Genomic DNA, 15,623 nt, shown 5'->3' with positions numbered 1-15,623 from the left:
ACAGGCGTGAGCCACTGTACCTGAGATTACAGGGGTTACAGGTATGAACCACCGCACCCAGCCCAGCTTGCACTTTCTTTTGTGTGAAATGAGAGAATAGGGAAAAATGAAGATAGCATTTTACCTCTTTGTTGTTGTTGAGACAGGGTCTCACTCTGTCACCCAGGCTGAAGTGCAGTGGTGCTATCCTGGCTCACTGCAACCTCCACCTCCCAGGTTCAAGCAATTCTCCTACCTTAGCCTCCTGAGTAGCTAGGACTATAGGCGAATGCCACCACACCTGGCTAATTTTTGTATTTTTAGTAGAGACGGGGTTTCACCATGTCGGGCAGGCTGGTCTTGAACTCCTGACCTCAAGTGATCTGCCCACCTCGGCCTCCCAACTTGTTGGGATTGCAGGCGTGAGCCACCATGCCCAGCCAGCATTTCACCTCTTCTTCTGGGCTCTCTTTAACCTTACAGAATTACATGTACTCAGGCATTTATTTCTTAGGGAATAATTTTTTATCCCCTTAGCTATTTCTAAGTACATGAAATGTGAAGGCCTTTAATCTTCCAGAACTTCTAGATATGTTTGCCTTGACCTATTGCTGTTATCTGGGAATGGGAGTGTCAGCCATCATTGAATGAAACATTTGCTATACATCATCACAATGCTTCTTCCCTTACCACTTGTCTTTGTGGAGGGCATGTTTGCCCTCGGGCAGCTCTTTGACTAATTTTAATGTCTCGGTGTAGCCCTCATCTGTACATAGTAGGGATGCTAGAGTAGGTATTAGACATGAGCAGGGCAAGAGAGGGCCCCCCACCCAACCAGAAATGTCAGGCGGCCATCAGGTGAAGGTCAGATGGTTGTTAAACTATCTCTCGCTAAAATAATAATTGGTTGCAACTGGCACCAAGGAAACATGGTCCCTAATAGACAGAAACACCTGAAACTGATGATCAGCCACGTCCCCATGAGATCTCAGGAGGTGGGTGAGTGGGCTCAAGCATGTGCACTAAGAGGCAAAATGGCAGCGTTTAACTGGTATAAGACCTACCTCTGGGAATGCTCTACTGCTATGGGAAAAATCGCTTAAGGTAAGCATGCACACAACTTCAGTAAACACCACGCATGCGGTGCTTCCCAAGTGCTGGCAGGCCACTGGGCATGCGGACAGCCCACCCCAAGGGAAGAATCAGGAGAGAAGTAATATAACACCCGAATCATGCCAACATATAAAAGCCCAGGTCAAAGGTCAAACCATGCACTTGAATCTCTCAAGTAGCCTGCTTGGTCATCTTCCAAGTGTACTTTACTTTCATTCCTGCTCTGAAACTTTATTTTATTTATTTATTTTTGAGACGGGGTCTCACTTTGTCACCCAGGCTGCAGTGCAATGGTGCAATCTCTGTTAACTGTAACTTCCGCCTCCCAGGTTCAAGCAATTCTCCTGTCTCAGCCTCCCAAGTAGCTGGGATTACATGCGTGCACCACCACGCCTGGCTAATTTTTGTATTTTTAGTAGAGACAGCGTTTCACCATGTTGACCAGGCTGGTCTCCAACTCCTGACCTCAAGTGATCCACCCGCCTCAGCCTCCCAAAGTGCCAGCATTACAGGCATGAGCCACCGTGCCCGGCCTCCTGCTCTAAAAGTTTTTAATAAACGTTCACTCCTGCTCTAAAAGTTGCCTTGGCTTCTCCCTCTGCCTTGTTCTTCCTTGAGGAGGCAAGAACTGAGGTTGCTACAGACCCACAGATTCCCCGCTGCTAATATACTTTGGTGCCGAGTGACTTGGATACATTCCCTAGTGCTAACAAGTGGGGTTTCTCTATCACAAAAAGTTCTGCTCATACACTAGGGGCCCCAGTACCTAATCCAGGACTTTGTATACAGGAATTGCTCAGCATATGCCTGTTGATTGACAGATGGAGATACGTTACCACAACTAAGTTTCTAAAACTTTGGTATGTGGATAGTCACTGAAAGTGGCTTCTGATCCAATTATCTGAGCCTCTATTTTGTCCATACCAACCCTATTTCAGGAACACACTGATTTCCTTTCTGTAAGGACTTCTTTCTTGGGCCTATTCTCCTCTGCTTTCATGGACTTATGAACCTAATGCAATATGACATACTATTTCCTGATTTTAAAAATCACCTTATATGACGTGTAAGGTGCTGAAGTCTAACCTACACCTTAGGGTCACATCAATGTCCTCCGATTTTCTAAGACAGAAAGCATCATTATTAAATAATTTAATTAAAAAATTAAATTAAAAAGTTTTACAAGCTTAGAATACAGTTAGAAATGTGGCTGGGTGATAAAATTTTAGACGTTTATTCCAAAAGGGTAGCCTGACTTTCTATGCCTGCTTCAAAAGACACATCAATTTCACTTAATAAACAAGCTTCCTTTTTCAGAAAATTCTTGAACTACATCCAACATGCTAAGAGGTGCCTAAATAAACCTCAGTATCTTAATTAAAAGTTTTGGCTTTCAGTTTAATCATGTACACATCCAAGTAATATAACATTACAACATTTGTTTTTTCTTTTTTTCTTTTTTACTATAAACCTCTCATTAAAGAAGATTCGATTTGTGTTTAATAAATCTTGCTTGTGTTTTTACATGTATTTTCTTATGTATTTCTTCCTATTGTTCATTTTCTCCCTCATGCCTGAGTTGCTCAAACTATGAATATTTAAGGAGAATGTGAATATCATGAGTAGGTAGCATTTTTCTATGTGCTTTACATGAAGGGTGTAATGTACAGTGTAAACAATGAACAACAACCCAAATGGAAAAACATCAGGTTATTTCAGATCTGTTCATCACTAAATCCAACCTATCAGTACATTAGTGACTCCACATATAAACACTGGCTTCTAAAGAAAGGGTATAATGCTTTCCTCAGAACATTCAACAAATGGAGCAAAGCCTTAGCCGATGAATAGGACACTTGTGTAGTAGACATGCTAATGCACCTGGAGGTGTCGTCAGACATTTGGGAATAAATACCTAAGTAGCTGCAATGAGACGGAGCTCATGAGTCACGGCTGAAAAGTAGTCTTTCATACAATTTCATAGAAAAATCAGAAAGTGTTTTTTCCCTTCAAAACAGAACGTGTACAGAATGATTCAATGTTACTAGCAACTTCACTGGTATGCTGCATTTAGAAAAAAAACAAATCTTTTTTAGGCCACTGATGTATATAACTAATGCCATTTTAGATTATGTCAGGTGTTAGGAGGGTTCGATATAGATTATTAAAAGAAAAATTATGTGCCACTGAACTTCCTGCAGTCCAGATTCGATTCTAGTACCATTTTGTCTGTATATGAAGTTTTTTCATAAATGTTGCACAGATTACATGCAACACAGCCCCTCTCTTTCATATGGGAAAAAAGGCATTTCTGACCCGGCAGCAAAAGAGCATGTGTTTTTAGTTTCTCCAGCTGTGGTGAAGTAGTAGGCAGTCATTTGGTGGTCATCAAAAGTACAAAATGTTCAGTTTCACCCTCACTCAAATCTTCTGAATTTTAAGAAGCCAATCCAGTTGGATTACTTTCCTCTCATCCTACCCTCTCATTTTCCATCCCTGCCCTGAGAAAAGACTGGCGGGCTTGTGCAGCCCACTGAGCAGTGGATGGTGATGGGAATCGATGGCTGTGTAATACGGCAAGTGACCTGATCCCCCTCCACACCCCAATCCTGGTTTTCGACTTGAAAGGCCAAAGGCTAAAAAAATTGAATCTACATAATTTTGCAGACTGAAAGTCTTCAATGTCAAGAGTATACATTTTTTTTTTGTCCTTGAAATGTCCTCTCAGTATATGGATAGTCACTAAAAACGGATTTGGATCCAATTATCCTAGCTTCTGTTTTGCCCATACTGGGCCCATTTCAGGGCAACATTGATTTTCTATGAGGACTTCTCTCTCTCATGGACTGATTCTTCTCTGCTTTCATGAACCTATTAACCTAATGCAATGCAAAATGCAATTTCCTGAATTCAAAAATCATCTAAAAGGTATAAATAATTGGTCTCATTTAGCCACAGTTATTATAGCCTCCAGACTTACATACACAAGAACGACATAAGAATTTGGTGTAATTTAAAACCCAAGGTTGGGTATGCTATAAACTTCGTCACTATTTAAACTTTTAAACTTTCTGTCACTATTCAGTCACTTCATTAGTAAACAAAATGAGAGTTATTCTACCAGGTAACATGCATTTAAGGTTCATCACGACAACTAGCACAGCTGACTAGTTTGCCTACACCCAGAGAATGTGTATCTTGGCTGATAACCACAATCTCAAGCATTTGGTACCATGTTTGTGAAACAGCTCCTGAGGGTTGGAAAAAAAAAAAAACCAGACAACTTTTGAACACTTGGGAACAGGGAAGACATTACATATTAATTCATTAAGGTAGGGCATTCCATTGCAGCATATTTAAAACCCCAAGAAGAGAAATTTCCTAAAGTATTTCCATTGTTTAAATATTGACAGGCAATGAGTTTTAAAAAATGATTTTTCAAAAAAAAAAACAGATAATGACGTCCCTTGATCTGATCTGAAAGCTGGGAGACTGTCTGACTTTACCAGCCCCTAGAAAGGGAACTGTTACTTAGGCAGAGGGCCACAGGGCCACAGCCACCCTCCTGGCTTCAAATAACTGGGCTTTTGGCCCCTCAGCCCCTAGTTCATAGATTTCTTGTCGATGGCCAAAGGGCTTCCTTAATTGTAAGGTTACAAAACCAGAAGAAAATGCTCATGGCCCAAGGAGTCCAAAATGTGCCCCTTTTTCTGCTAAAAACAATTAATAACATACTTATCATATCAAAAGGAACATAGCTGTTACTTCGGGAAAATTTAAAACATTGTCAGCAAAAGGGAAGATGTGCTAGGTCATTATGGACTTTCTTAGTTACAACTGTTCCTCCTTCCAGCTCCACATTTGATTTACCTTCTCCAAACACCTTGGATGTAAAGCACTGTCAAGATGAAGAATTGTATCTTATAAAAAAGAAAGCCAAAAATTCCTAACCAGAAAAACCTTTCCTCACACAATCTCTTATAGTTTCATGAGACGTCCTGAAAAAGGTAAAAATATAGTAGTAACATGTTTATGTAATTCTTTTTAAAATAAATCACTCAAACTGTTCATTGTACTTGAACAATATTTTGTCTTTGAAATAGCATGAAAGGCAAAGGCAAAACAGAGACAAGCTATAATTTATTTACTATTCAGACAAGACTAAAATCATTTCATCAAAAACCATCTTTTAGCCAAATGACGGATTCACTGCCCTAACAAAACTGTGCTCAATATAAGATAAAGAGCATGAAGTTTTTACCTGAGTGTCTATGGGAAGCCATGGCTTAGAGACCAAGTTCAGGAGCAGCACCTAGACCAGTCTTCCCTCAACCCCAGCTGATAAGGCTGTGGCTCATTTGTGAACATACATTTAAGGGGAAGCAGCTAACACAAAAATAACCGAGAGCAGATGTCCCACCCCTCCCCAGAGATCACAACCTTAATCCCACTAGAAAATTCTTAACCATTTTAGGTGATCCAAGGGAGAAGAATAGGACCCAGTAAAAATACCAAACACTACATATAAATACCTGCGGGGCTACTCAGCATCCAAATTAGCTCCAGAGCCAGAGAGGCCACATAGAAAGTCATCCCTGTACCGGAATAAAATTTGGACTCGGCTCTGGCATAGCTTAACGCTGAGCCAACCTTATTAATCCACTTTATATGCCTCAAGAGCTTGCATTTGGCCCTGTAAATAATACATTTTTGTGCTGTTAATGATAAAAGTAACTCTAAGAGACAGACTTATGTTACCAGTGTAACTCAAGGAGATTAGACACTATGAATATAGAGATTAAGGGGATTATAGATGTTGTCACTCTATGTCCTCCTTAGTATGTTCCAGAGATCAGCAGATTACTGTACAGGAAAGGAGAGTGATCCTAATCTCCCCACCTCCTTAACGGCAGACAGCACAGAACAAGATGGGGAGACTATGCCTATCCCCACCACAGACACAATGAAGAATTTTGTCTCACAAACTCAACCTCTTGTTTTTCAGCATCAGGGACAATAAAAAGAAAAACATGAATGAAAATGAAGACATCAACCTAAAATGTTGTAATAGCTCAACAGGCCATCAGATGGCTGGGGGCTGGCTATTAGGAGCATGTTCGAGGAAAAGAAAGCTCCCCAAGTCCCTCCAGGACCTTCTTCCACATTCCTTCTCTGGCCTTACCCTCAGTCCCCTTTCCCTCACTCCCACCTCACTGGCCTCCTCACTGTCCGGTGCCCAGAGTCATGGTTGTTCCTTTCCCTACTTCAAGTCTGCTGGTATTGCACTGATTTCTCTCCTTGCTGTCTGATCTCCTGCTCTGCTCCATGAAGGCAGGGATTTAGTACTGGAGCTCACTGCAGTGGCCCCAGAGCCTAGAACACTGCCCAGCTCCCAGGAGGCTCTCAATATCCCCTATTCCTTGAAAGAATGAACTAAATAACTGAAAAGTCCATCAAGCCTCCAAAACATAGTCCCACCTGCAATCCTGAAAGTGGTTTTGGCCACTCAACTTCAAGGAAGGCAGCTGACCTCGCTGGTACAGACACCTTTATAGCCACTGTCTTGTTTAACAGTGCATGTCACTGGTTTTGGCCCTATTCACACATCTCCCCTACCAGGTTGAGGGCCAGGGCAGTGCTTTGCTTGTCTTCATGTTCCTATAGCACAGAGTAGGTGAGCAGTAAATGCTCCATGAATAAATGAATGAGTTCCCCAACTCTTATGATCTTCAAATGTTTAAGGTAATTTATTCTAAAAGACAACTGACATCAGTAACTCCCAGTTAGCTAGAAAATGACACAATAAAAGCCAGGTTGTTACGAGTAAATTTATGACATGTTAGAGGAAAAAAGTAAGCCTGGGAAAAGAAGAGAAACTACACTGTGCTCTCGCTCCACGCCTTTCTAGTCTCTTTCTTATCCAGCCTGATTAAATTATGGTGCGGAGATTAGCCAGTTGTAACAACACCACACCCCTAAAATAAACTGAAACTTTTCACCTAGAGGAAATTCTCTTACTTTATTAGATGATTGACCTTAATGAACCCTGAATTTTTGATTTTAGCAAGGTATATTTTTAGGAAGAGCCCATGTATGTTGAAATGCCTCTCTTGCAGTGCTGTGAACAATAGGCTTGGTGTGCCAAATACTTTCCTTTAGGAAGTCAATTCCTGTTTCAAGCTATGCATCACGAAGTGTCTTCTTTTAGGCAAGTATGGTAGTTCTTTAGGTGTCTGATCATTTTGAAAAGCGACAACAGAATATGGATAGACAGCTTTATGAAAGTATCAAAAAACAAATCTGTTTTGCCTAAAATATAAGAGAAAATTCAAAGACAAGAGAATCACTTTTTGACCACCATGAATTAGTCAACTATGACCAGCCAGGATGGGCTGGGAGCTTGGGCCTGCAACAATAGCATTTATCCCAGTTATTTCCATTTCCATCAACCAGGTAACTCAGCCGTCCTAAAAACTTCATGAAGCACGACCACTACCTGCTCTGACATCTGGCCCTACTGCAGATGTCCTCAAGCCGCAGAATTAGACCTTCCACAAAACCAAGACACAAACGGCCCCTTGCATGATGAGAAACAATTTCTTAGGAAGAATAGTTGGTAACTTTGTCCTGTCTTGGATCAGTGGCTCGGAACCCTTGCTGGTTATTTCACAGGTACCTGGAGTCACGGGTGTCATTGGCATATTAGTCAATCTTGTTACACATTAACGGTATGATGTTTAATAATATCTTTAAGAATCACTGTACTGTTTACAAAGCACCTTTATATACTATTGGTGGAGTTGGCTGGTGTTTGGGAGCAACTCTCGTTGGTGTATGATGGTTACATTTCAGGCCTTCTAGTCTCACACTCGAGCAGTATCAGGACGCTTTTTTCAGTGAACGCTAAATGTCATCCTCTGCACATCATTTACTTCAGGGTTTATCTACACATCCTTATGGTCCTACTATCTGCAGATGCATTATGACCTATTGTTGGGTTAACCTGTAGATAATGCCGCCCCAGCCATTGCTTTGTTGTATATGACAAGCATTTACTGGACAGATGCCCTACTATGTGGTGCAAGGTATTTTACTGGTCACAAAGAATAAAATACAGTCCTTACTTTCAAGTCTAACAAGATAAATATACAAATGAATACCATGCAAGGCAGAGCCTTACAAGTATTACAAGAAAGGTATAAAGTGTTACTGAGATTTATCACAGGGAGAGATCACATCTGGTTTGGATATCAGAAGAGACCTGATGGATGTCACAGCATTTGACCTGGTCCCTGAAGAATGATTAAGACTTTGGCATGCAGACAAGGGGGAGGGAGTGTTCCAAGAAAATGGTACCATGTCACCTAAGGTATGAGAAAAACACAGGACGTGTTTAAGAAGCAGGATGCAGCTGGGGGATTTGGGGTGTGACAGAAGCACAAGATAAGGAAGTAGTGGGACCGAAAGCTAGAGAGGAGGCAAAGCCACACATGGAGGATCTTTCTGCAACTGGTGCAAGGGGAGAATGAGATGGAGTCATGCAAGCAGTGATAAGAAGAGCAGATCTCAGAAAAGAGAGGAGGCAGGGAAGACAGCACAGGGTAATGCAATTGTCCACTGAGATGCAAGGAAAGACTGAAAGAATGACAGGCAGGGGCAATGGGCATGGAAAGGAATAACTAGATGTAAGGGACACTGTCACAGGGCTACAAGAACTGAAAGAAGGGGAAGGAGCCAAGGATCTCTCTGAGGTTGTGACTCCGGGTGACTGGGAAAATAATGGGGAATATGGGAGGCAGAGCTGGTGTAGGGAAGAATGGCACTTTATTTTAGACTTCACAATGAGCTTCTTCTGAGATGTCAATAATGAACCCCCTTTAATGGGATCCCAGTTATCAAGGAGTGAGAGAGAACAGTAAGATTACAGTAGAATCACGTTTGTGGGATTTCTCACACTGCAATCTAATCCTAGCCTCTCTACCTCAGAAACACCACTGGGAGGATCAAACTTCAAAAGTTCAAAGTGGTGCAACCGAAGAATCAAACACGGCAAATTCAGTGACCCACTTAGCCCACGGCCCACATTTCAGGACTTCCTCATTCACAGCTTGACTTCTGGTCACCCTTCTCTCTTTACTAGATTTTTCTTTTCCTGAAGAAATTTCCAAATGGTTAAAAACTTACTCAGATAATTACTAGCTATTAGTCATGGCCAGGGGCAAGAGGCTGATAACAAACTGTAATGGAGTCTTTGTGGATTTATCCGTGGTTTCATGTCCAGTTGTTTTTTTTTTTTACACGACTCTTCTTTCCCTCATATCTACTACTAATAAATTAATAGACTGCAAGTTTTTTCTCAATATAATTTTGTCAGGCTACTTAATCCCTCTGCCAACAATTTCTCCTGAGTGAGTCCAACTGCAAGATTAAGGCAACTAGTCATGCACTATGATATGATGTGATTCAATGTTGAGCTCTCCGGAGTATTTCTTGTCCTATGTACCCTTGCCAGAAAAAAAGCCCAGAACAGCTTCAGCCATCTCATGTTCCTGTCAATCTTTAAGGTGGGAAGAGTACTTTTTCCTACTGACAAGTCCAATTTTGCAAAGTCACTGCTTAAATGTCACAATTCATGGCATACCCATCAGAGAGTGAAATGAAGGAGCACCCCTGGAACCCCAAGAGGGGGGATTTGGTCATGTAAGGTCCTAATGAAAACAAACCTGAAATTCAGCCCCCCCAAAGGGTCTCTGAATCTCAGAGAAAAGGAAAAGGTGAGTATGAAAGAAGACCTGTAACAAATGATATAAGATACATGAAATAAAGGACACTGTAAACAGCAAAGCACCTGGAAAATGCTAATTAACTCAACTAAAGACCTGTTCATTTCACAGTTGACCAGGGCTTAGAAGTTTCCTTATAATATTCACAGAGAGATTAAGAAGCATGAGCCACGGCCCCTGTCCTTTGATTTTTGGTAATGTCATGATCAGTAACATTTCAAATGTCTCTTGTCCCCAAAGTCTGTGCCCTTCCTGTGTTACTACTAGACTTTTACCAAGAGGTAAGAAATATCCTAACCACATCCTACAGATACTTTTATGGGCCTATAACCAGAAATCACTACCAGGAAAACACCCAACAAATGACTTTCAGAGCATGCCTAGGATGATATTTTTCAAAAAACAGAAGTGGCAAAAAAGTAAAAGAAGTAAAGAAAATAGAAACCAGAAAATGTTTTAGAAAGAAATATATAACATAAACAAAGAATCTCAAATCAAAGGAAAATAAATGTTTCGGGAAACTGAAAAGCTGGTAAGGATAAATCTTTGTCACATTTTAGATGTTAAAATTCTCTTCCAGTTTATTTCTACCACCTACTTGTGACATATCTGTTTTATTTCCATGTTGCCATGTACCATGACTCAAAACACCCTTTCGACCATGCTAAGTCCTGGCATTCACCAAGCCCACCTTTTATGAACATTTCAAGCCTCTGATAAATGCTTGAGGACTAAACATTCCATGACCCTATTCTATAATTTACCCAGCTGGTTAATATCCATAACAGGAAAGAAGAGCAAATCAAATAAGCTTCCATCCATACCTTTATTCTTAATGCTGATAACTGAGATCGACTGCCTTGTTCAGGGATGTTATCATAATGATTCATGAGCTCTGCTTCCTTGTGTGAAACATCAAGGCTAGTAACATACAATCTATCTTTATTTACCAAAAAACTATAATTAATACATTACTTTATTATGCATTGGTGTTTTCAAACCCCAAATAGAAGATAGCCCTAGAATTCAAGGTAAAGGTTGAAAAGACTCATGAGTGGTTCTCTGGGGTTTGGTCAGTAGATCATCTGAACCTAACATGGTGCACGGAAGTGGAAGCATGAACACAGCAGGAGGAAAGAGATCAAGCCGTGACCTGGATGTCACTCAGGAAGTCTGTATTTTGTTAGGCAATAGCATTGTCTATTTTGATAGCAGGGGAAATCCAGATTTCCAGAGGACTGAAAGTACATAAAGTGAAAGCTCACTTGGCTCCCATCTGCCAAGTTTCCCCGAAGGCCATCATTTGACTGCCTGAGCAGTGTCTTGATTCAGATTCAATGCAGGAGTAATCACAGGTGGACAGAGGAGAGTGGTGGCCCACAGTGATTCATATCTGAGAGAGCAAATAGGAATAACTTTCTGTGGAATGAGTTCTTCTGTTGTGCCAGGACAGGCACTGTTTTGTGAAAACTCAGCTGCAGAACCAGAGTGATCTTGTTGGTGTGTGGTCTGCCATTAGATTACCACCCTCAATGGCAGCTTGTCTTTCCTGTTTGTCAACCTGTGCATGGTGAGGACAGAGTATAGGCTCCTCCACAAGTTGGAGAGGCTTGGTGGACCTGAAGATAAAGTGGGCCAGGTCTGAGGGTGTCTCCAGCTTCATAAAGATTGCATAATAGAGTTGGAAATGGTCTTAGATACCACCTAATCCAATCACCTCATTTTATAGATGGAAAAGCTGAGGCCCAGAGATGGAGAGATGACCTGCTTCCCTCAGTTAACAGCTGCTCCAGGTCTAGAAGCTGAGTGTCTGGACTCCGAAGGGACTATTCCTTGTACCATATTAGCAAGGAATCTTTACTCATGATAATGTAAACCTTAGGAATGCTATGTATGGTAAATGGGATTTGTTATCCCTTGACTTTATATTCATCAACAGAGGTTAAGCTGGGTCACAGACCCTGAGACTAAGGGACAGTTGTGTGTGTAGATGACACATTTTGCAGATTCTCTCATGCAGCAGCAAGAGTCCAGTCAAGTTATCTCAGCCACAGTTATGGTTAATGCTAGAGTCTCTTAGCCTACTCTGGTTCAAGAAGCTGCCTGATTCGCGAATTGTTCTTTGCTCAATTAAACCCTATGAAACTTAGAAAAACAAAGTTTATGGATAAACTTTGGCTAACTTGGAAGCAGTAGTTGACGCAGAGGTGAGAGAGATATGGACTAGGCTGGATGCGGAAGCAGAGGCTCTACCTCAACAGCTGACACTTAAGGAACAAGAGTGAGTGATTTCAAAGCCCTTGAAGTCAAACAACAAGTTCACCATGCCAGGTAGCAAGTACATGAAACAGAATGACAGGAACACGAAGTCCAGAAAGGAGAACGCGAGGGGAGTCTGCAGCTAGAGGAGCAGAAGCCACCAAAGGACATGTACTTGGAAAGATCACACCCCATTCACCTCACATCCCCGCCCTTCTTGCTCATTTCCAATCAGTGTGATAATCAAGAACAAACATGGGAAGTATGTACCTAACTGGTATAAATAAAACCAGATTATCTAAGGTACAGAGAATGAAACAAGGAGTGATTGTCCTATTGCATTCAATGAAATTCAGGTAAAATGGTTTAGACTGGACCATAACTATTTTTGAAGGCTTCCATGAAAGAAATTTAAGGCTTAACTTTATATGAGATTGGCTGAACAATTAACACGGTTAGTTCCAAGACAAATAGTAGGAAATTTGCCCTGAGATTAGTATCAGTATATCTATTTTATAATGATTCAAGAGAATATAGTGCAGTGGCTAAGAGCACAGACTGAAGCCAGAATATCTGGATTCGAATCCTGCCTCTATCACTTACTGGTTGTATGACATTGGCTAGTTTCACTTAACTTCTCTGTGACTAAATTTGCCCATCTGTAAAATGGGGATGATAATAGTACCTATGTAAGAGGGTCATTGTGAGAAATAAAGCAGTAAATATTTGTAACATTCAGAACAGTGGCTGGCACACAGTAAGAACTATATATTATTATTAATTCAACTACACGCTAAAAATGTGGCTGACCCAAGCAGCAGATTCCTACAAATAGAATTTATCAAGTTTACTAATTCACAGGGGATATGTGGAAAAGAGATAAGAGCTCAGGATGTTGGCCAAGAGCCCAGCTGCAAGGACCATGGGCCTGAGAATGACTGGGGCAGCAGAGAGCAAAACTCAAAGTCCTAGGGACTCAGAGGAATTGGCCTCTAGCAGCTTGACAGCCCAGTGGAGACAGCTGTGGATTCAACATGGGTCAGGAGGGTTTATGAACAGATGATGGAGACCTGGGGAGAACAAATCTCTGCTCTATTGATCCTCTAATGAAATAAATACCCAACAGGTCTAGGTCACCTGCCCAGTCTTGAGCTACAGAGGGTCTTCCCTACATCCTCCCTGCCAGGAAAGGGCCCAGTTAGCCCAGTGGATAATTAGACCTTTTCTGGCTACAGTCAATGAACTTTCCAACACAACAAATAAGGGTTTACCTTATGAGCACTAATTCATCAGGCAGGCCACCCTTGATTCACATCTCTGAGCTTAAGTTGGCTATAAAGGCCAACAATGAAAAGAGGCTACCTATATGCAGCTCCAGCCAGAATGCAGATTAGCATCGTATTACGTGAGTTAATTCTGAATAAATGCCAAGGACATGGATCTGAAAGACCCTATCTCATCAAGCCACTTACAGAAAGGACTCTGCACCTCAGGAGATGGGGCTGTTTGTGCTGAGACATAGCTTGGGTGAGTACAGCAATGCCCAAGTCCCAGGGGTGGCAGAACCAAAATATGCACCATCTACCCAACTCTTGACCAAAAACACGTTGCGGTCAATCCCCCATACCCACCCCAAGATGAACTCTGGCTAAAGCATCTAGAGTTGGGATGACTGTAAGAAGACTATTATCTGACCATTGTGTAGACAGACCATTGCTGTATGTCCATAATGACCCAGCACCTCACATCCCCACCCAAAAGAAACTCCGGACCTCTTAGCTGTCACTCTCCATGAATGAACAGTTAGTGACTAGGATCGGAGAGGCTATATTTTCAGGTCCACAGATCTCATCCCAGAGCCCCAAAGTTAATCTCCTCCTATCATAATAGGCTCCCTAAACCCTGTGCCTCAGCTCACCACAGGAGAACACAAGGAAGGGAACAGGGGCATATCAGCCTAAGGAGGCAGGGACAGCTCTGGGATGAGCTGTGAGGAGAGAAAGGGCACACTGGTCCAAAAGATTCTCTGAGGCTCCATACCTCCTCTCCTACTGGCACAGCCTGGGCAAGGCCTGCAGCTACAACATCTCAATTCCAGATAATCACACATTCTTTAGTTATTTTACCCAAAATTTTATCAATCAGGGCTTCATTTGGGTTAACAATCTTCACTTATAAAATGAAATATTCCCAGGTGAGTGAGTGAAGGTAGCTAAAGAACATGAAGTCCTTTGTCATTATAGAGATATGTAAAATATTTTAGAATAAAAACATTTCTTAGGTGAAAACTTTAGTTGTTCACTGTTTTATATGTTCACAGTGATTCTTTAAGTTTCCATGTTCATGACTTCAAGTTGTTTTGCTATGTTATTTTACTTATTGAGATATAATTTACATGCCTGTGCTTTGGGAGGCCAAGGCAGAAGGACTGCTTGAGGCCAGGAGTTCAAGACTGGCCTGGGCAACATAGCGAGACCCCCATCTCTAAGTAAAATTTAAAATAATTTATATATCATAAAATTCACCTTTATAAAGTGTACAACTCAGCAGCTTTTAGTATATTCATAACGTATATCAACCATTACCACCATCTGATTCTGCATTTTCATCACCCCCAAAGAAATCCTGGATCTCTTAGCCATCACTCTGCACACCCCACCCCGACCCCCTGGGAACCACTAACCCACTTTCTGTCTTTATGGATGTGCCACTTCTGGCAATGGAATCATACAATATATGGCCTCCTGTGGCTGATTTCTTTCACTTAGCATAATGCTTCCATAAAAATGGAATCACACAATATGCAGCTTTTTGCAGCAGGTTTCTTTCCCTTAGTATAATGTTTTCAAGGTTCATCCATGCTATAGCATGCATCAGTACTTCAGTTCTCTTTATGGCTGGATAGTAGTCCATTGTACAGATAAACCACATATTGTTCAACCATTCATCAGGTAATGGACATTTGGGTTATTTCCACTTTTTAGCCACTATGAATAATACTGTCATGAACATTCTTTTTTTTGCATGGGCTTATTTCCAAAGATGTATTTGTGAAGTAGTATGAAAGAATACATAGTGAAAAGTATTCTTCCCCCTATCTATGCCCAGACATCTACTTCCCCCTCTCCACTGATAACCAATGATACCAGTGTCTTCTTTATGCTTCTGGAGATACTGGGCTTATAAGATAGGCAGCTATATATTTTTTCTTTTTCCTCTTTTTTTAAAAAAAAATAAATAGTGGTATACTATACATACTCCTCTGCACCTTGCTTTTTCTATTTATTCTATTGCTAGTTCTATTTATTTATATTCAGAGAATTTTCCTTGTCAGTACGTAAAGAGCTTCTACTTTTTGAACATGTACATAGTATCCAATTGTGAAGCTATACCAATTAACTTAGTCTCTTATTGACAAATATTTATCACAAACAATGCTGCAAGAAATCTATCTATCTATCTATCTATCTATCTATCTATCTATCTATC

At 41.1% G+C, this 15,623-nt stretch overlaps 1 protein-coding gene across 8 annotated transcripts in view; it reads right to left on the bottom strand.

Moving 5' to 3' along the window:
* FHL1 (four and a half LIM domains 1) overlaps window positions 1–15,623 on the bottom strand; it is a 63,864-nt gene that overhangs the window by 8,866 nt on the left and 39,375 nt on the right. For 2 of the 8 annotated variants that reach the window (XM_032757709.2, XM_058441711.1), the window contains exon 1: window positions 5,354–5,442. The exons of 5 other annotated variants lie outside the window; for them this stretch is intronic. In XM_032757709.2, coding sequence (XP_032613600.1) covers window positions 5,354–5,375 — 22 coding nt within the window. In that variant the 5' untranslated portion in view covers window positions 5,376–5,442. Of the gene's footprint in view, window positions 1–5,353; window positions 5,443–15,623 lie in introns of those variants that run through there. One more of the 8 variants, XM_032757706.2, reaches the window with a different exon arrangement.

Source organism: Hylobates moloch, unplaced genomic scaffold, assembly GCF_009828535.3.
Source record: "Hylobates moloch isolate HMO894 unplaced genomic scaffold, HMol_V3 SCAFFOLD_7, whole genome shotgun sequence".
NCBI lineage: Eukaryota > Metazoa > Chordata > Mammalia > Primates > Hylobatidae > Hylobates > Hylobates moloch.
Note: the sequence above shows the minus strand (reverse complement) of the source record. Positions and strands in the feature narration are given on the sequence as shown.